Source organism: Gambusia affinis, linkage group LG14 (genome assembly GCF_019740435.1).
Source record: "Gambusia affinis linkage group LG14, SWU_Gaff_1.0, whole genome shotgun sequence".
Lineage (NCBI taxonomy): Eukaryota > Metazoa > Chordata > Actinopteri > Cyprinodontiformes > Poeciliidae > Gambusia > Gambusia affinis.
In genome coordinates, this window is record NC_057881.1 from 14,052,982 (window position 1) to 14,074,855 (window position 21,874).

General features: G+C 40.1%; 2 protein-coding genes across 4 annotated transcripts; one reads left to right on the top strand and one right to left on the bottom strand.

Moving 5' to 3' along the window:
* Nucleotides 1-671: 671 nt before the first annotated feature.
* On the top strand, nucleotides 672-12,320 carry kat2b (K(lysine) acetyltransferase 2B). 2 transcript variants are annotated; one of them, XM_044138524.1, is made up of 18 exons: nucleotides 672-1,062; nucleotides 2,520-2,646; nucleotides 2,729-2,874; nucleotides 2,963-3,049; nucleotides 3,138-3,319; nucleotides 3,404-3,595; nucleotides 4,459-4,562; nucleotides 4,674-4,799; nucleotides 5,094-5,236; nucleotides 6,479-6,687; nucleotides 6,779-6,905; nucleotides 7,472-7,582; nucleotides 7,664-7,807; nucleotides 7,884-7,998; nucleotides 8,118-8,148; nucleotides 8,322-8,385; nucleotides 9,449-9,533; nucleotides 11,003-12,320. In XM_044138524.1, exons 1-18 carry the CDS (start codon nucleotides 862-864, stop codon nucleotides 11,194-11,196), a joined length of 2,388 nt encoding a protein of 795 aa, XP_043994459.1. In that variant the 5' UTR covers nucleotides 672-861; the 3' UTR covers nucleotides 11,197-12,320. The 2 variants fall into 2 exon arrangements, with proteins under 2 accessions (XP_043994459.1, XP_043994461.1); XM_044138526.1 differs by having other exon boundaries at nucleotides 677-1,062; nucleotides 5,103-5,236.
* Nucleotides 12,321-12,372: 52 nt separating this feature from the next.
* Nucleotides 12,373-16,983, bottom strand: sgo1 (shugoshin 1). 2 transcript variants are annotated; one of them, XM_044138529.1, is made up of 10 exons: nucleotides 16,791-16,983; nucleotides 16,425-16,580; nucleotides 15,778-15,986; nucleotides 15,561-15,613; nucleotides 15,359-15,423; nucleotides 14,012-14,866; nucleotides 13,864-13,929; nucleotides 13,209-13,373; nucleotides 12,860-13,031; nucleotides 12,373-12,779 (listed from the first exon to the last, which is right to left on the bottom strand). In XM_044138529.1, the coding sequence occupies exons 2-10, from the start codon at nucleotides 16,567-16,569 to the stop codon at nucleotides 12,626-12,628; spliced, it is 1,884 nt and encodes a 627-aa protein (XP_043994464.1). In that variant the 5' UTR covers nucleotides 16,570-16,580; nucleotides 16,791-16,983; the 3' UTR covers nucleotides 12,373-12,625. The 2 variants fall into 2 exon arrangements, with proteins under 2 accessions (XP_043994464.1, XP_043994465.1); XM_044138530.1 differs by having other exon boundaries at nucleotides 12,860-12,962; nucleotides 16,791-16,970.
* Between the last annotated feature and the right edge of the window lie 4,891 nt (nucleotides 16,984-21,874).

Here is a 21,874-nt window from a genome sequence, read left to right on the forward strand (position 1 = left end):
TTCCTTTGCAAAATAACTCAAGATCATTCAGATTGGACAGAGGTTCAGGTTCTTAACTAGATTTAGTCAGGGCTTTGACTAAATCTAGTCTTTCATTTAAATGTTTCGAGCTGAACTATTTAATTTGTCTTTGTCCAGTTGGAAGGCATTGCAACAGGGTTTCTTCCAGCTTTCCCCTCAATCGGTCTCCCCACCAACTCGGATCCTGCTGAAGAAAAGCATCCCAATGTTATATCACTACATTATTTTTGTTTTATAACCTGTTTAAAACAACTTCGCAACTTAAGCCCTGACCTGTGTTGTGTGTTTATTGGTCTAAATGTGTGATTACCGATGTGTTCATCTGAGCTGTATGGACTAATTAGATGTCTGGTTGGTTATTGGTTGCATTGGGTTTTATTTATGTGTAACAGAGTCAGGGGTGGGAGGAATTTTTAGGTTTTTACTTGTCCAACATTTTAAAACCATGTATCATTTTCCTTTTATTACTCAAGTATTTACTAATTAATTTAATGGCCCATGTAATTGCATTGGGAGGGTTATTCTGTTAATTTTTTTCCCCGCTGCATACTTGTGATTTGGCTCCAAGTTTGTTTTTTACCTCCACCAGATTTGACCTTGAAAATTCCCCACGATTAGCTGCGTTTTTGTTTTTTTTTGCTTCCTCTCCTCTCAAGAGTTGCAGTCAGTTAAACTGGCCCGTTCAATCCGAGTCCCCTAGCGGAGGAAAATGGGCCTACAGCGAGAAATTGAAAATAAGGATGAGCGCCATGTCTGATCCTCCGCCTGTGGAATAGAGCGGACGGCAGGGCGATCGTGTTCCCCGGCCCTGCGGTCCCTTCGGGATTTCGGTGAGCAATCATGGCCGACAGCGTGGGGATTCAACAAGGTTCGCCGGCCGTCGGAGCCGCGGGCCTGGTTCCGGCCGCTCCCGGAGCCGCGGGGACGGAGGGCTCCAGCGCCGCTGGAGGATCTGCACGTATAGCCGCGAAGAAGGCGCAACTCCGCTCCTCACCACGGCCGAAGAAACTGGAAAAACTCGGGGTGTATTCATCCTGTAAAGTATGCACAGTTTACAGACGGTAGACTTTTAGAGCACTGCAGTTTTGACTGTTTAATCCGCACGAAGAGCTTGTTTGGGTCGGTTGCAATAGTTTCTTAAATGCAAGCGCAGCAAAGGAAGCCATTGCCGAACATCAGTTTCCCCTCCCTTTTTAAAAAATGTGTACATGCACAAACCGGTTGATGAAACGAACAGTGCTATTTAAAGAAGTTTAAGTGTTGCACTCGGGCTCTTCGGCAGCGGCCCTGTAGCTGCAAGCTCCGTGTTTTTACAGCGCTACCCTGGCTCTGTCAAGGTGGGGGGTGGGTGAGCGTAAACATTGGCTCAGCTCTGCTTTTTTGGAGTGGCTGGCTGTGAGCAGAGGCGCCGTGTCCCTCTGTGTTAGTGCGCGGTTTCACCCCGACTTCACCGGGGCATTTCACCGAGCCAGGGCCGCCTGGCGGAACACATCTGTAGGCACACACAGGAGTTTGTGTTGCTTATGCAGCTATGATCCGCAGAGAGGGACTGGGGTCTTTGTTTTGACAGGGTGACAGCTGCTGGGGTGGGCGGAGTTTGTTGTCGTTCCAGAGCGCATGCTCAGAACAGCCCAGCCCAGCTGACCGTGGTGAGATACCTCGCCTGTACACGGTGTTACCGCCATAGGAAGTTTCTGTTTACTTTAGTGAATAGATGCACCTCAGCCAAACAGAATACGTTTGTTTGTTCCAATAATGAATGATGCATTTCAGAGTTTCTTTTTCTGTAATCTCGATGAGTATACTGTACAGCTAATAAAAACACAAACTTCAGTTGCTAAAACAATGTGATGTCGAGATGAAAAGACTAAACTTAATACAAGACTCTAAAACTTAGCACTAAAAAATTACATTTAAATTGAAAAAACTCAGTTTTGTACATTTTTGAGGCACGTTTTGTAAAGGCACATCTGGCTAAGGTTGCAGAACCCTGGTCTGGAGAAAAAGGACCCGTTACCTGAGGTCCAGTCAGATGTTTCAACAGGCAGTTATGATTTGGGGTGTCAAATCCAAAATACAACCAAATAAGAAAAAATACAGCATTTCATGCTTTCTTCCACTCACTTGCTTTGAATTTAATTTTCCAGTAGGATTTTGCTCACACTGCCAAAAAGTACTAATTAATGCAGAAAGAGGTACCAAGTACTGAGTGGATGTAAATGTGTTTATGTACTTTTCACAAGACCTAGATTTCTAAGGTATTCTTATATAGCATAGTTGTGTTTTTTTGTTGTTGTTTTTTTGTTGAGAAACTCAATTTTAATAAGCTGTAAACCATGATCATCAAAATTTAATAGATGCTCAATCTACAAATTTCACTGCGTGAATTAAAATACCATAAACATTAATATATGGATGATTTCATTTATTAAAATGTATATGATAACTGCACTGGCATCTATTCCCGACTGTACTAATTTGAGTCATGTTTTCCACAGGCTGAAGGAGCTTGTAAATGTAATGGCTGGAAAAGTCAGAACCCGCCTCCGACACCTCCTCAAACTGACCAGCAATCCAACACAGTAAACTTGCAGGAACCTTGTCGGAGCTGTTCTCACACGTTAGGTACTGAAAAAAAAACCTCATCTACAGCTCCTTTTGTTCAGTCAGTGTTTCCTTTGCTAATAGCTTTTTTCTGGCCTCCTAGGTGATCACGTGACCCATCTTGAAAATGTTTCAGAGGAGGAAATGAACAGACTACTAGGTATTGTTTTGGATGTGGAGTATCTCTACACCTGTGTTCACAAGGAGGAGGATGCTGACACCAAACAAGTCTACTTCTCCCTCTTCAAAGTAACGTACCGCCTACCTCACGCTTACTTTGAAGACATTCATTTGCATTGCATAGCAGCGAACAACACATTGTTCCGTTTCCCTACAGCTGTTGAGAAAATCTATCCTACAGATGGGTAAGCCGATGTTAGAGGCACAAGAGAGTCCGCCGTTTGAAAAGCCCAGCATTGAGCAGGTAAACCAAGTCTGGAACTGGAAAAGAACAGCTGCTCTTTTTTTTAGCACCATGGCGTCACGTCACTGTTCTCTCATTGTTCAAAAAGGGAGTGAATAATTTCGTCCAGTACAAATTCAGCCACCTACCGTCAAAGGAACGACAAACTATCATGGAGCTGGCCAAGATGTTCCTGAATCAGATCAACTACTGGCAGCTGGAAACTCCCTCTCAGAGACGCCAAAGGGTGCCCAGTGACGACGTGGTTGGATACAAAGTCAACTACACCAGGTTATATTAAGCAGACTTAAATTCGGCATTCATCAGCGCAATGTGATTTCCACGTTCTAAAATGTATTGACACGCACTCTACAGATGGCTCTGCTACTGCAATGTGCCGCAGTTCTGCGACAGCTTACCACGCTACGAGACCACGCAGATCTTCGGCCGGACGTTGCTGCGCTCCGTGTTCACTGTGATGAGAAAGCAGCTGCTGGAGCAGGCCAGACAGGAGAAGGACAAGCTTCCTCCCGAGAAACGCACTCTCATTCTCACACACTTTCCCAAGTAAGTACAAAATATGTAAAAGTGTGCACAGAAAAATAATAGTCATGCTTATGGACCAGAGATTCATGCATATCCAATGGTATTCAACCAACTGTGGCCCTGAAGTCTAAAATGGTCACACAAAATTACTGATGGGCAACAACTCAGTCAGCTTGTTTGTCTTGTGTAGAGACACAACTAAACACAGAAATGACATGCACAGAGTACCCACTGTGGTAAATGTAAATCCAAAAAAGAAAAAAAAAAACTGTATAAGGTTACAGTATTTTTAGAACTATAGCGGCACCATAATATAAGCCGCACCTACACATTTTTTGAGAAAAACTAGAGACGTAAATATATAAGCCGCACCGGCTGGTATCTCCATCGCTCTCGGTTTTACACAAGGACGCGGCAGAGGGCTGCAATAAATCTGGATTAACTAAGGACGCAGCCCTCCGTCTCCAACGCCGAAATATGGTTTCGTTCAAGCCGAGTTTACGGCTCTATTTCCGTCTTGTACTGCCAGATCGATAGCCATCAACTTAAAAGCAGTATCATATGAGTTTGAAGAAATTTCTCCGTCGTGCCTGCTACTAGCATGTGCTTGTTCTAAATGAAAATTAGCACTTTCTTCTTTGATTTCCAATTTTGACTTAAAATGATTCACTTCCTGCTAAAGAGCCCCCTGGTGGTTGAAGAAAGATCCGCAGAAAAGCCGCACCGGGATTTCATCCAAAAGTATACATAAATGTAACCAGAACAAAAATAAGCCAATCATTATTTTATCTGATGCGATTTGAAAATAGCAGTGCAGTTCAGCATTGTATGTACAAACATGTTTGAATATAGCAATGTTCTAGCTGTGTTTTCCTCTCTCTCAGATTCCTCTCCATGTTGGAAGAGGAAGTTTACAGTCACAGCTCTCCCATCTGGAGCCAAGATTTCTTGGTGGGAGCAACAGGAGGACAGATTCCTGTCCACACAGGTAGTGTAAACCCTCACTGACCCATTTGTTACTGATATAATGTTAATATATTGTCAAAAAGTGACATACACAATATATCTGTTCGTATTTATTCTGTTAATGTCTGTGCAGTGATAAGTGCTCCCCCAGTCGCCAGGCCCATATACTACAGCACCAGTCCCGTGTCAGTGGACCCGTCCACTTGTGGAAGTGTGAGCCCTGCCAGGAAACCTGCCTCTGTTCTGGAGTCAAACCCAGGTATCGCTGACAAACTTGCAATTACTCAAGTTGTCTCTTTAAATAATAAAACAGCAACTTTCTAGCTAATAATTGTCACGTCTGAAAATTGGCTCACTTTGCATGTTCAGTTTGTCGTCGTATCATCGACCAAAACATGAGGCCAATGACACAAATAATGCTAACATGGCTGGTGAAGCTAAGTTCACAGTGAGCTATCTTTAAATCCTGGTTGAAGTCTGTCTTTTCTGTGAAGCAAACGACAAAGAAGAAAGATGAGGATTTCAAAGAGCGCTTTGTACCGTGTATGTATTGGTTTCACAGTAGGAGAAAAGCGAAAAGCCTCAGAGCCGCTTCACCATGAAGAGAACAAGAGACCCAGGGTGGTAGGGGACATCCCCATGGACCTCATCAATGAAGTCATGGCAACCATCAGTGACCCTGCCACCATTCCAGAGGTAACCTTTAAATGAAAGCAGAGGGTAGAAAAAAAACAACAACAAAACGCATGGATTATGTAACATTCCAAAGATGCATTTAAACTAAACATGAGACAAAATATTGCTGTTTAATTATAAAAAATTTTTAAGGAGGATCTTCAGTTCAGTGTCGTCTTAAAATGTGATGATGCGCCTGCCTCCTTTACAGCTTCTTCAGTTATTGTTGTACCCAGTAACACTTGGAACAAACTGAGCCGGCACGTTTCTGTTTTACGAGGCAAAGCTGTGACGTAGAACCCTGTGCTCTTTCAGAATTATTTTTACTAATAGTTTGTGTTTCTGATCCTTTCATGTGGTGCCACATCTGATTTTTTATTTCTTTTTCACTAACATGATCTGAGCCATTTCAGATTTGGCGGCAATAAACTTGACACAAAAAAAAAAATCACCTTTCTTTATACAACTTTATTATTTGGTGTTTTGCTTGTTTGCAATCTTCTGATTTCTTCCTCTAATACTGAAAATTTGAAAATATCTTTTACTTGAGTGAGTTGCTGCTGTTATAGAACTGCAGCAAAGCGTTGCATTTTTAAATTTTGAACAGAAATTAGACCCAGTGAGATGTCGGGTAAAAATCTTTCCTGTCCCACCATTACAAAAATAATGAAGCGCATTATGTGATGACACAGGAAGCGAGGTTTTCAAGCAACAAATAGTCTAGCTGGGTTTGGTGTGAAATAAGATGGATATTTGGAAAAGCACCTCACGCTCATCATTCAGATGGAGAATCTGTAATCTTGTGGGTCTTATTAGGAACCTTATTAATATATATCCTGTTTGTTATTATTCGCCATCTAAGCTGAATCAAAATCTAATTTATTGAATATGGCTGTATTGTTTAATAAAAGACAGTTATTTCTTAAAATAGGAGTTCCTTCCCTCACTGAGTAACTTTTCAAATTAAAGGTTGGATTTTTGTGACATTATGCAATTGAAGAATTTATTTTATTAATTTTTTATTTTTTTCCCGTGACACTAATAACTCAGGTTGTTATTGCCTCACATTTTCAGCTTAATCAACCCCACTTTGCCAACCGCTTTAAAGCATCATATAACAATGTTAAGTTGGGTTCTGTCCTTAATAAGTTGAGGAACATAACTCCTCAAATGTCGTCAAACATTTGAGGAGTTACGTTTTTTTTTTTTTTTTATAATGGCAACAGGATGATCATGGATCTTTTCCACCTCTCTCCTGGTCAGACGAGTCTGCTGTCTGCTCATTCTGCCCGCGATGAAGCCGCCCGCCTCGAAGAGCGGAGAGGAGTTATCGAATTCCACGTCATCGGGAACTCGCTCAATCAGAAGCCCAACAAGCGGATCCTGATGTGGCTCGTTGGCCTTCAGAACGTCTTCTCCCACCAGCTTCCCCGGATGCCCAAAGAATACATAACCCGACTGGTCTTTGACCCGTGAGTATTTCTAACTTGTTGGTTTATTATTGTTGCCCGTGTTCAGAAAGGCATTAGGGTAATGAGGTCGCCTGTGTCTCTTTCCTGGCAGGAAACATAAAACGCTGTCTTTGATAAAAGATGGCCGGGTCATTGGAGGGATCTGTTTCAGGATGTTCCCATCGCAGGGCTTCACAGAGATTGTATTTTGTGCCGTCACATCCAATGAGCAAGTCAAGGTGAGAACAGTCTCTTAGGCATTTCACTTCGTGTTGTTTATCTGTAGTGCTGTGAAAAGTATGCACAGATTCTTTTGTTTTTTTGTTTTTTTTGTTTTGTTTTTTTGGTTGTTGCATTTTGGCCTCACTTAAATGTCACCGATCATTAAATTTTAACATCAAAGGTAATCTAAGTAAATACAAAAAGCAGTTTCAATATATTACTTTTATCTAAACCTTTTGTAAAGATGAAGTAGGTAAAAGATACGAAAGAGCAATACATTCTGCCGAAATATAATATTATAAAATAGATGAGAAACAACTTAATGGACAACTGGACGGGTTAAAAATGACTCCTGTAAACCACATGGAGAGACATTTCCCACAATTCCACAGTTTCTGGACTTTGATCTGATTTAAAATGTGTCGTAGCATCATGATTAAAATGACTGTTTATAGTTGAACACCAATTATTACAAATAGTTGGGTGTTGTTCTTGGATCACACAGCTTTTTCACATGCAAAAGAAATGTAATTATCTTAGAACATCATTTCTCAAAGCTCTGTTTTCTGATCTTTGGTTGCAGGGTTATGGGACCCATTTAATGAACCACCTAAAGGAATATCACATAAAACACGAAATACTCAACTTCCTCACTTATGCTGACGAGTACGCAATTGGGTACTTCAAGAAACAGGTAACAGTCCATCTAGATGAAGAGACGTGAAAAGCATTAAATTAGTTTTAGAATTGATTGTTTTGCTTTTATCCCTCTCAGGGTTTTTCAAAGGACATTAAGGTCCCCAAAGCCAAGTACGTGGGCTACATCAAGGACTACGAGGGAGCCACGCTGATGGGATGTGAACTCAACCCTAGCATCCCCTACACAGAGTTCTCCGTTATCATCAAGAAGCAGAAGGAGGTACCTGAGTGCGTATTTAACAAGGTCTTGCATCTCTCTCTGTTCTCAAACTCGGCCTCTCCTGTGTCACTGTCAGATCATCAAGAAGCTGATAGAAAGGAAGCAGGCCCAGATCCGAAAGGTCTACCCGGGGCTGTCCTGTTTTAAGGATGGGGTCCGGCAGATTCCCATTGAGAGCATTCCCGGCATACGTATGTTACTGAGAACTACACGGCATTCTTTTCACATTGGGCCAGGTTGCCTTGGAAAGCTTTCACCCTTAATAAGTTATATTAATTTTTTTTTTTTTTTTTTTTGGTTATATCAACAGGTGAAACTGGCTGGAAGCCTGCAGGAAAGGGGTAAGAGTCCAGGAGTTCACCCTTCAGTCCTTCAAATAATAATTTGTCAAACAGATTTTAATAATAGAAATAAATTTGGAGAGATAAAGGCAAGGTATTTAAACTAGGACAAGAAATACAAGAAACAGTCATGGTCTGGAATCATTTATTCACTCATTATTTTGCTGCTGTAGGAAGGAATTGAAGGACCCTGACCAACTTTACAGCACATTGAAAACCATCCTGCAGCATGTGAAGGTGAGGCTCCAGCACGGTTCCATTCTAATGACAACATTTTGGACTTACATTTCCAAAGTTCTCGACCGTTTTTCAACTCATTTTTAAGTGGAAATTTAAAGACTCGGAGGGATTGAAAAGTGGGCTGCACAGTGGCGCGGTTGCTTTGCAGCAAGAAGCTCCTGGATACGAGTCTTTCTGCATGGAGTTTGCATGTCCTTCCTGTGCATGCGTGGGTTCTCTCCGGGTTCTCCGGCTTCCTCCCACAGTCCAAAAACATGACTGTTGGGTTAATTGGTCTCTCTAAATTCTCCCTAGGTGTGAGTGTGTGCATGGTTGTTTGTCTTGTCTGTCTCTGTGTTGCCCTACGATGGACTGGCAACCTGTCCAGGGTGACCCCCTCTTCTCGCCCATTGATAGGCACCAGCACACTTCCAGATCCCAAAGGGATGAGTGTAAGAAAATAGATGGATGGATTGAAAAGTTAAATGGGTGGATGGATCTTTTATTTCTTTTTTAGGAAATGTTGATGGTCAAATTTGACAGAAAATATAATCTGTTCTTTCTATCAATACTTTTCCAGACCTGGAAAGGTTTCCAAAACACCTGGGACAAGGTTAACTGGACAAGTAATTTATTCTTGTAACATAACTTCCCCAAAGGGAATGTTAGGAGTGATTTATATTTTAAGAACGGCTGTTTGTCTCCTTCTTTTTCCTTTAGTCAGAAATATGTAAGTGGAACAACTGCATTGCTGAAATTCTCCATTTCCCTTTGACGATCAAGGCTGGACATGACTTAAACGCATCTTTGTTCTGCTCCACCACTCCACCCGTATCGTCTCCTGTTCATCTGATTAAAGATTTAATCTAAATCTTGGAGATTTTGTGTTTTGGAGACCGAAATAATTTGAACCTGCTTGTGTACACCTCCTAACAAAAGCACAAAACGTATTACTTCTGACCAGAACCGTTAGCTAAAAATACTTGGGAAGAGCAAAATTCAAATTTCATCAAGGAAGGATCAGCATAAAATCCCCAAAATATAAAAAGTAAACTTATTGCTGTGTGTGTGTGTGTTTCAGAATCATCAGAACGCCTGGCCTTTCATGGAGCCTGTGAAGAAAACGGAAGCACCTGGCTACTACCAAGTCATTCGTTTCCCGATGGGTGTGTATGGCTGTGGTTTGTTTAAGATCAAATATTACATAGTCATATGAAGAAGTTTTTCCTCTTACCTCTGTTTTCGCTTTTCAGACAGCAACCACCTCTGTAAACACAAAAAGCGGTTTACTAATTGAATTTATTAAGGGTGAAAACTTTCCAGGGCAACCTGGCCTTATGTGAAAAGAATAAACTGGCTCTGCTACCGTTGGCAGCAACTGGCAATGAGTCTTTTAGATCTACATGGTGTTGGCCCCACTATTCACAGAGAAACAAGAACGAATGAAATGTTACACCATAACATCTCTGTCAGATTAAACTCCAGACTTGGACTAAGACGATTCAAAGCCTTTTTTTTATTGAGCCATTCAGAGGTGGAGCTCTTCAAGTAATCGTTCTGCTGTGTAACTGAAGTACATTTAAGGCCACAAAATGGTGGTCAAACATTCGCCTTCCAGATTTTCTGCTAGAAAGAAGAATGTATGGTTCCATCAGTTAGAGCCAAGTTGTCCAGGTCCAGAAGAAGCAGCATGTTTAGATGTAGATTTCATGTGCATTCTTTTTTGAAATGCTATTCCTGTAATCTGATAAACAACTTCTGAAAAGTGACATTTTTTTGTCTCATTGATCCACAGAAGCTTTTTCCAAAGTCTTGGGCATCATTGAGATTTTTGCTTGTGAAATTACCAAATATAACAGATTATTCCCAGGCCCTTACATTAAAACCATAAACTGTGACCTAAACAGAGGCAAATGGTAAATTAACTCAACTTATGTTGAGCTTTTCAAGTCGTGGACAAGAAAAATGCTTTGGGCAAACATGCAGCAACACTCACGATGTGCAGACCGGTTGGCAACTTGGGGTTACGTTCTTTACCAAAGGCAGTATCAACACAGAGGAATCTACAATCCAAGTCACAATTTTCTGGTTGATGAATGTAGATGACTCCTTTTCCAGCTATCCACAACCATTTTAAACCTTGTGAAATTCTTTTAGGTGTAATTTTGATTGTCAGGATGGTTCACCACTGTTTCACGTTTCCTCAACATGTGGATAATGGCTCTCTGTGGTTTGCTGGAGTCTCAACGCCTTAACAATGGATTTGTGACTCTGTCTAGACTGCGGAGATGCCAATGTCTTAATCATCTGTTATTGAATTGCTTTAGATTGGGGTGTGGTGAATTGCCTTTTGAGATATTTTGTCCTAGTTTATGTTGTCAGACGGGTTCTGTTCAAGTGATTACTTTAGCCTACAGGTGTGGTAAGTTAATCTTAATTCAGCTTTGCAAAATATACGCAATAAATCACATTGATTTAATGACTGGTCAGGTTTATATGTATAGCACATTTCAGTGACAAGGTAAAAAAAAAAATGGACAAAAACAAGAAAACTCTTCCTGTTTTTACTTGATCTAAGGGGCTGTTATTTAACAACTTTTTAAAGTTGCCCGTTTCATTTTGTTTTTACCCACAGACCTGAAGACGATGAGCGAGCGCCTGAAGAGCAGGTACTACACGACGCGGAAGCTTTTCATGGCCGACATGCAGCGCATCTTCACCAACTGCCGCGAATACAACGCTCCGGAGAGCGAGTACTACAAGTGTGCCAACATACTGGAGAAATTCTTCTACACCAAGATCAAAGAGGCAGGCCTCATCGAAAAGTAGACTAAAGATGAGAGGTTTTCATTTCGAGAAGCCTGGCGCAGGTTAGGTTAGCGGGTAATGCAGAAGACAATAAAAAAAGAAAAGGATTATTGATTGTGGAGTTGGTTTCAGGATCATATCTTATGTTTAATGCATGCTGGCCTACATCTTGAATCAGTTCTTTGTTTGAAAGATTTGCCCAGAGGGATGTGGACACTCAAGAACGGAGACTATTTCTGATTGTTAAAGATAAACAGAATGGCATATTTCATTTGTTTTGTGCATCCCCAAAAACTGAGAAAACTTCCGTCATTCGTTTTTAAAAATGATTAAACGTTGACAGCTGATTTTTTATTTTATTTTTTTACAGATCTAACTTTATCTTCTGTTTACACTGCCTCTTGGTGTCTACCTTTCTCCTCTCAGTTGACTCAGGTTGTCATGTGAAGGAGCCAAATGTTTGATGGATTGAGTCTTTAAGAAAAGTGTCTCCTGTGAGCAAAACAAGCTGGAGCTTCCCTGTCTAACTGCAGCTATGAGCATGTACAGCACTACGGTTCAAGTTTGTTTGTGATGAGTTTATCCTGCCAAAAGAGGCATCTAACCTTTAAATTTTGTACATATTTTAATCATTTTTGAAGCACTTATGCCCAATGTATATTTTAAATATCTATACCCAAAGTACATTTCCCCCATTAACCCACAAAAGGGCAGTTCGACTATCAAAATGCACTTTCCTCCCCCTCCAAGTATTAACAGGAACTCTTGCCTATTTTCCTTTCTTCTACTTATGGATTACACTGTCAACTGAGAACTACTTTAATTATCTAGAGTTTATTCTTATTTATGTGCTTTAATTCAGAAGAATTATGTTTAAGACAAGGTCTTAATTTATTATCTTATTTTTGTCCTGCAGACTGAGATTGATGACTTTATACTTTGGAGATAAATGAAAAGATTGTGCAATATGATGTAGTTTTGCTGTTTTGTAAAAAGGTGTTTGTACTTTCCAAACTTTGGGAAAAATAATCTTTTTTAATATGTCTGTAAAAAAAAAAAATATATTTCATGCTCTTTGTACAATTGGTTTTATTGACCTAGAATTAGCCTATTTTGTAGACTAAATAAAACAAATACGAGGCTAATTTGGTGTTTTGTGCTTTTGTTTTGAAAAGTTTCACCAATCAAACCATTTAAGTGGTTTTAACGTTTATTGTCACATACAATACAATAGAGAATTTACAATATACAGATGTTGCAGATCATAGAATTAAAAAATATTGCAATACAACCATTTTTGGAGAATAGCTACATTTCCATGGAGACAAAAACAAGAGTAACAGAATTTAAATCAAGAAAAACTGATCACGGTTACGCCATCACAAAGAAAACCTTCAGAGACATGAAAAAATGAGAATCCTCTACGGGAATATATCAAAAAAAGCTGCCTTCAGTGACATCCAACAAAAGACTCATTGTATTTCTCAAATGGCTGCTGGCTGCAAGACTTCCTGGATTTCTGCACAGACCTGCCAGACTTCTGCTTGAAAATGGGAGAGCGAAGAAACTGCAGGTCTGTAAACTTGTCTCCACGCCGAAGTTTTCTGTGAGGACGTTACAAACGCCATTGTTTAGTCATATTTTAGTAAGATAATAAGTTGACTACGGTACTTAAAGAACTTACGCATTTAACGAAGGCTCCTTGTAGTCGACGGCCATGGTGCAGCGGCGTTTCCGAACGGGAGCGTCGGAGCGGCGTGGGCCGACACAGGAGAAATTACGATAGGCTGCAGGGGACATATTAGTCATGTCACACAGACTCAAGCCCCGCCCTGCTGACCTTACACCAACCCCACCTGTGGAAATGTGAGGGAAGATGTGATGGGAAGGAAATGGAAAAAAGTAAATTGGTGCAGATTGAATCACATACAAAAGGTTCAAAGTGAAGAATTAAAACCCAAAACTCAATAAACCCAAAGAAAAAACAAAAGTTTTTTTTTCTCCTCCGAGAGGAAAAGTTGATTATAACTTACGTTTCTGGCATGTTTTGAGCCTGGGTGTTTGGCTCGATAAACGAGAAGAATTTTCACAAGACGGTTCTCCAAAACTGGACAGGACGGTATCTATTCTCATCATCTCGGCCTCCATCAGAGGGCTGACAGCAGGGAAACCGTCCTCCATTTTGTCCCTCTGAAGCTCTGGAAGAAATAACTTTTAGGTTAGTATAAATCCACATAGCCCGCTCCCACAAACTATAAAAACAAGAATGACCTAATAAAAAAGAAAAAAAACTTATTTTCATGAGGCAGTGAGTTAAAACAAAAAAAAAAAGTTACATTCCTAAATTCATTTTTCCAGATTTCCAGTTTTTTCTCTCCAGGAAATTTTTGCACTAAAATGCAAAGCAGCTCAAATAATCTATAACAGATATTTTTTACAGCAGTTGAGCTTTAAATACAGAAGCTGCAAAAATTACAGATGGCAAAAGAAGGTAAGAAGGAAAGATGGAGGGATAGAAAGTTACAACCTTTAAATAGGAAACATTTCATCAAACTAATTCATTTCTTCAGTACTTCCACCTACCAGTTTTGATGTAATTAGATACTTCATCAGATTTCTCCACACTACAAGAAACTTTAGCTACATTCAGCAAAAATATATGAATAAATGAATCCAGCTTTTACTCACTCTGGTGACTCTCTTCTCCGTTTCCAGAATGTGCCACCTCCAACTTTGAGTCTTCGTCCCTGAAAACTAATCAAGAGAAAATTGGACATTTTCAGTGGTACCAATGAAACAAGGAGAAAACCACTAAGCTTCTACTGTGAAAACTCACCAGAGATCTTTGGGGTGGGAGGGATGTTTTCCTTTTTCCTGACAATCAGTGAGCGCCGGCCTCTGCGAGTGGCGATGACTTTGGTTTTAGCAGGAGAGGACGGTCTGCGTCTTGTCTTCTGAGGGACGTACAGGCTGTCTTCCGACTCTGAGGATGGCGATGATGAGCTGGTTTCGCTCTGTTTGGGAACAGCCGCCGAGTCTTCATCTTGCGTCTCTTCGCTAATGGGTGTCGCTGGCTGATTGTCCTCGGCTTTCGCCTTGAACGGCGTGATGTGGACAGTTTCCTCACAGTCAAAGTCAAACGTGTCGTTGAATCCCAGCGACGTGTTGAGCTTGTTGCTCTGAGGCGGAGGAGCTGCTTTTCCCTGTGTGGCCGCGCGGTCCCGACTCTTGGAGCGGGCTCTGGGTTTGGGATTCTCCCAGGGCTTCTTTAGCGGGACCCGATCGGGTTTGCGGCCTCTGTCGGGTTTCCGTAGAGCTGGTTCAGGTTTGGAGCGAGGCTGCTGCTGGGTTTGTTTTCTGCCAGGCTGCTGCTGTGTTTTCTTGGGACGAACTGGCTCAGGTGTAGAATGATGCAACTCCTCTGCGTCACTGACATCCACTGCCTCTGGTTCTGGTTCTGCTCCAGGGTGGTTCTGATTCGGACCTGAACTCTCACTGTGAATAGGGCTTGGTAATATGGCCCTAAGATCAGCAACTGGGTCTTCATTGCTCAACCGCCGTTGTTCTTGCACACGCTCAGAGCGCCTCCTGCATCTTCTGTCGCCGTGCCGACGCCTCACACCCACCGTGGATGGCAGAGCAACCTCTTTGTCACAGTTAATGTGTCCGTTCTTTTTAGAAGGAGGGGAGTCTACGGAGAAATGGTTTTAAATTAAACACAAAAGTTTTGATATCTTGAATACAAGTCACTTAAGAAAAAGGTTTGCTGCAGTTTATTTTTTATATATATTGTTTTTATAGTTTTCTGTTTATTTTACATTGGCTGCTTTACTCCTAATTGAACTGGCTGAACAAATTAAAGTTGTGTTATTTGTACATATTTGTGAAACTATTGGTGCATTTAAATTTACTGTACAGGTGCAGAGTTATCAAATACATTTGTAATTCAGTAAGATTCAAATTGTGTTTAAAAGAAGAAATGTTTTAAGTCAGCTCTGCTTTTCTGCATCGGATCATATCAGCCGATACTAAAGGTCAGATATATATATCTATATAAGAAGTGGAAAAAAAAGAGGATCAGTGCATACCTAATCTACAAAACAGCAAATAATTATACAGAAAGCCAAAATTACTGTCCAAAATGTAAACAAGTGATAAATCTATATCAACAACAAAAAATTACCAGGACAAATTGGTGAAGTGTCACACAAAGTGAGCTGATCAAGCCGCTGACTGCTTCGCTTCCTCCTGAGGATTAAAACAAATCAAATGCCAACAATAAATGCAGGATAAACGATGTACAGCGATGCCAAAATGCATCGGCTGGTGACTGAGAAGCTACATTATGTCTAACGCAAAAAAATTATTCTGTATTTTCAACTCACCTCTCCAATTTCTGATGGTTTGGGGTTTCCTGTTGGATCCCTGTTGGTTTAGCCTAGATCAGAAACATAAACAAATGCAACATTGCAAACACATAATGTAAATAACATAAAGGTAAAAGGCGTACTGTGATATCAGGACACCTAAATAACACTCTGGATTAAAAAAAAAAAAAAGAGTACTTGAACAAGAAATTGGCATCATTATCTGAGAGTGTACCTGTGAAGTACTTTCTGCCAGCGCCTCCTGATCCTTGAGCTTCCTCTTGAACAGAAGCAGGTGAAGGAAGAGGGCTTGCTGCTCACGCTTCAGCTGCAGGATCACCGCGTTGGCCTGCCTCACTTTCTCCTTCTCAGCTTGCAGGGCCACAGCCAGCGCTTTGTTATTCTGTTGCACACCTTTAAGGATGGTGTGTGTAGAACTGGATGCTGAGAGAAAATAAGAACACAAGATAGGATTTTTCCAAATTTATTTATGAAGCACATTAAAAAAAATCCCAGCAAGCTTACTCAAAGTGATGAACAAAAGATATCCAACCAAGAGACAACACAGATATGAAAACACTCACATAAAGTAGAACGCAGACAATAAATAGAGATGTTCCACGTTTTATTTGAAGAATCCATTCTAAAATATTTAACAGTTCATGCAATTAATCATTCACACATCCATATCGTAATTTTTTTTAAATGATTCAATGTAATCAAAAAAATATTTACTGGACTGTATGGCTTTTGGTTTTCAGCAGTATTTAGCAAATGCTTATATTAGATACGTTTTATTATTCTTATTCAAATGAAGGCTAGAATGGGTCAAACCGGAGCTCTTAAGTGACCCGAAGCTTTAACGAGTAAACAAACACTTACCTGAGGTTTTGTTCATCATTCTTGACCGTCCCCTGCTTGGAGCTGCAGCATTAGCCAGCTGTTTGTTCCTCTTCTCCTTCATCCTCTCCTTGATGTCCTCCAAACTTTGTTGGAAGGACTTCTTCTGGACTCTCTCTCTCACCATGGTTCAAAGATCTATGTGAGTTATGAACATATAATCAACATACGTGTCCTTATTTATGTGCTCAGTTGTTAACCACAACGAATCTAAATCCAGAAACTAACAGCGCCGTTAGCTAAACAACCAAAGTCAGTCGTCGTTGCCGTTTACTAAAGCACACGGCTAATTTTAGCAACAGCGGCCTATTAATATTTATGTATGGAAGAAAGGCACGTTGAACCTACCAGGATATATATTTTACGATTAATTTTAACTTCGCTTTTTTTTCTCTGCTGCGAAATACGTGAAAAAAAATTTAAGAAAACAGAGCATCAACAGAATCCATTTTTCTAACGTCGTCTTCGGAGGGTGGACGTTCGAATTCAGAACCGCGACTGTTGATTGGTGGACGTACGGCTTGACGAAACTTCCTTCTTTCAAATGAAGGGGTTGTTCGCTAGATGTCGCTGATGTAACGAAAACAAACCACGTCGTTTTCCACGAGTGATGTCTGGAAGCCAATTTTCACCATTTCAACGATGGAAATTGAACAGGTTCTATGCTCCTTTATTTATTGATGGATGTATTTAATGGTCATTTGGCGGGATTGACCCCGGACAGGTGAATTGGCAAATAAATCAGTCACAATTATGAGTTTTTAACTAATAATATTGACGTTTAATTCCTAATTCTGACTTTCATGCTAAGAATAATGAAATTCAGTTATACGTTTAATCTTAAAAGTCATAGTTTTATTGCCAACACAGGGTTTCAATATTTTAGTATAATTTTGACTTCAGTATTCTAAGTTACAATTATAAATTCTAAAGCAGTTGTTGAATCTTCATTTTTAAAGTTATCAACATACAATTAAGTCAATAATTATGGTATGGAAAGGAATAATTTTGACTTTGAAAGTTGTTGAAAGTCAATTATTATGACATTCAAATGATCAGGAAATTTAGAGTAATAATTCTGACCCTCAACATCATAATTAAAATAGTAGAAACGAAATTAAAGTGTTAATCAGATTTAAAAACATCATAATTATGACTTCACAGTTTTGTTTGGTTTTCATTTAAGCGACATCAATGGGCTTCCATAGTCATGTTTTACTTAGTATTCCTTATTTGTCTGAATCTGAAAAGTGCACAATCACACTGCAACTCAATTATCTACGATAATTATAATTCTTGGTGCCTCATACAGTCCCTTTCCAAGCCTTTCCTGCAAGCATACTGCAAACAAACAAACCACAAAGGAGTTTCGCACCACCAGGAACTGAAAGCCTAATAAACTCAAAGATTGCTGATTATATGTAAACATCTTTAAAAATGTAAATTGGGTTGAGACTCATCAAGGGTCATGCTCATTTTGCTCCACCACCAAAATTAATATTTATAATTGACTGTTGTAGATAAGAGTACAGCACAGTGCAGAGTGCTATGCTGCATGTGGATAGAGCAGATAACTGTGTTAATCTTGACAGGCAGCATTTTCAGTCCTGTTCCTTGAGATTTTTCTAAACCTCTTAAGGCCCGTTCAACATAAGATTACACAGTCAATTATTAGATGAAAGCACATTTTAATTTCCCTAGTTTGTCTTCTGACACTCTCTTCAAAAGTCCACATTCCTGCCCTCTTGTTTTCAACAGCCAGCCTAAATCAACACCCCTGCGTGTTAATTCGTTTACACGGATCTCCCCATTAAACCACCCTAAATTCATCCGCACCTACTTACCTCCTGTTCAAGCTTTAGCTCAGTAAATGTTCTGTAAGTTTTGCATTACCTTATGTTGCATAATCGTCTGTGCTTTCATTGAATTTAAAAGTCAAAGTGAAACATGGCATGACTTGTTTTTGGCAAGGCACAAAGAAAAAAGTTGCTCCTTTCGTGCGGGTCATGAAGGCTAATATAATTCAGTTTACTGCATAAGCATCAAAGAGTGTGTCCATACCAGCTGAATGCCACTGTGACATTTAGCAAAGTTTTTTCTTGCATAAGAAAAAGGCACTATAGTCAGATTTTGTAAGATTTTAAATTTGTTCACATACATAACACACCATTCCTCTGTCCAAAAAACAAATAAAACACTGGAGCACTTTGAAAAGGTTATAAAGGTTAAAGTCATCTACCAAAATTTACAGTAAACCTTTTTACAGGAACGTGTGACCCAAATATGTTCTTTTTTTACTGTCCGTTCTAAATTTTGTTTTACAGCAGTGCATTTTACTGTTGCTCATTTAAACTTTGAGTCGGCAGTGTGCCAGTGTAATGTGGTTAAAGCAGCCAGAAGGTTCATGGAGTTTGCATGTTCATCTCCTCTTTTTTTATTTTTGAAAAACATTCAAAGTAAGTGCAGTAACAAGCAAATTCATTGGGCGAGTGTGTCTGCATGCATTTTCTCCCCGGGACTATATCCTCATAGGTCGCTGAAAAATTTGCAGTAGCAAAGCTTTATTACGACCCAAGAAAGCAATGACAAATTCTAACATATGTGGGCTTTTAGCAACAGGTGTGGGATTTTAGTGTGGGCTTGGTGACTAAGACATCATTCTGTTACAAAGTGCCCATACAAACCTGTAATGACGCACTGTTTTAACAATAACATCACTCGTGTTTACTTAAAAGGTAATATTCTTTGCTAAAAGCCTGCAAATGTCACAGCTGTTCTCTCACAGCGGGGGGGAAATGCAGAGTGGAGCTTTTTTGGTGTGTTTTTGTTAGACTGCTTTAGAGAACAAGTAAAGGAGGGAAAAGGGAGGAGAGGGACAAATAGAGCCAGAGGAGATCTACTGGTTCTTGTTCAGCCTGGTTTAATGGACAAATCCATCATCACACAGTCATTTCATGCCACCTCCTTGCCATCCACATGTCAGCTGCCTGGAGAAAAACTTATTATCACAGGTACAGGAAAGGAGGAGTTCATTAAAGGGGGACTCGTTTCAGCGGGAGACATCAGGGCACAAAAACACACCAAATTTTATTACTATAGTTCAGTATTTTCAGTGTAGCTCTTACATATGTGTGATGCAATTATATCAGAAACTGGGCAGATTTCTTAGCTCACACCTCTAGTCCTGGCACATCTAAATAGTCAGTCTGCTTTTTTTGACCATAAAAAAATGTCTTAACTAATCTGTGGTCTAATCTCCATAGAGGCGTAATATACACAGCTACTTTTTAATATGGAAAATGTGCTCTTGAAGTCCGTGGTAATGGAATCATAATAGACTGTGATCGGCCCTTAAACACAACTCCGAGGCAGAAAAAACCTAGTAAATCAGATTGCAGTTTGTTTTATGGTTTTTATATAAATTGAAAACTTCAGACTGTGTGGCGACGAAGATCCTAGCACAATTTTTAAAGGGAAACATAAAATATGAATGGAGACTAACAGTAGTATGGATATCCCCTTAAAAATTCACAATTTTCACAAACTTCTATTAGTTTAATTCATTTGGAATTGTATGTGGTAGGCAGACATAAAGCAATGCCAAATGTTCAAGTGGAAAGAAAGGGATACATAGTTTTCAACATTTTTTGCAGATGAAAATCTAAAATTGTGCATGGATTTGCATTGAGGCTGCTACATAATACTTTGTGTAACCATCCTTAGAAGCCAATACAGCTGCATGCCTTTTGCGGTATGTCTGTACAGCTTTGCAAATCTATAGACTGAAAATTCTGCCTATTCTTCCTTTCAACTCAGGCAGATTAGGAATGAGCAGTAATGGGGCGTGCTGTGGTGGCGTAGGGGACGGCGCGACCCACGTGTGGAGGCCTTGGGTCCTCGCTGCGCCCGTCGCTGGTTCGATTCCCGGACCCGGCGACATTTGCCGCATGTCTTCCCCCTTTCCTGTCAGCCTACTTTCATATAAGGGACACTAGAGCCCACAAAAAGTACCCCTGGAGGGGTAAAAAAAAGGAATGAGCAGTAATTAAAAAAAATTTTTTTTTTTTCCATACTTAGTTTTTACTTTTCCTGACCAAACTGGTTTGGTGGAAAATTGAAAACAAGAGTTCTTATGACTTTCGACTAGCAATAGTGTTTTCTTGCTATTTGTAGGCTACATCTGTGGATCACAAAACTAATAGTTGTCCTGTGCACAGGTTCTCTCACCTGAGCAGTGACTCTCTGCAGCTTCTCCAGAGTTACCATAGGCATTTTTGATTGGTTCTCTGATTAATGCTCTTCTTACAAGGCCTGTCAATTTAGGTGGTAAATCATGTTTCAGTTGCTTGGCAACTGTGCCATACGTTTCCCGTTATGAGAGGATGGATTAAACCAGGTGCCGTGTCAGGTTTTCAAAACTTGGAATATGGTTTCACATTGTTTTCCACGACTGATTTCTTTTATTCACAAAGTCCTTACTGTATTGAAATTGGGCGACTTATGAAGGTACTTGACTGAATTGTGTTTTATTTGGAGGAGTCGGATTAAAGGGGCGAAAAATATATATATTTACATCCGAGTTTTCAGATTTTCTTTGAAGAAACATAAAGTTTCTTTGACTTGTTTTGGTCGACTACATCCAATTCCAATAAAATACGTCAAAGTTTATCTACCAAACACTGCAGGAATACAAATTCTTTCGTGAGACCTCATAAATTTCTCTCAACTCCCTTTGAATGTACATCAGGGCCGGATTTACTGTAAAGACGTGGGCTTTTCAAGTCACAGCGTCACAAAACCAAGTGAAGGAACCTATGTTAGCCATCACATCCGATTCAGCCCAAGTGACAGCAGCACTGAGCCCCAGACACACAATTGGCTCTCTGTGGGTAGCAGCATGGCCATTATGCTTTCCAGTTTGCTCTTAAACACCCTGCTGCGCCATTTACTTCACAGCCAACTTCTCCCCCTCTCTTTTACTGATCTGCTGCTCCATGCCATGCCCAATGCAGTGGTCTCCTGCAGCGCCAGAAAACCTCACAGGGTCTTAACAAATCCCGTCTGGTGCCGTAGGAGCAATGAATACCCACACTTTGGCAATAAATGGAATTTTTTTAATTTTACTTCCTTGGGTGCTTTGCAATGTGTTGAGCAGGACAGATAATGCTTGAAGCTTTTCTTTACCTGTTTTGTCTTTGCAGCTGGGGAAACACAAGCAGCAGGACAAACGTTGGTTCATCTGGTGAAATGCCAACCTCTGTGTAGCTTTAGACTGTACATCTCTGAGATGTTGAATTTCATGTTTTAGTCTTTTCAAAATATAAAAAAACATGAACAGACATGTGCCTGTTAAAACAGCAATCAACGCCTCCTGTGAATGTTTTATTTTTTAATTATCATTATCTGGTTTGAGGCAGAAGTTGTTTTTTTTT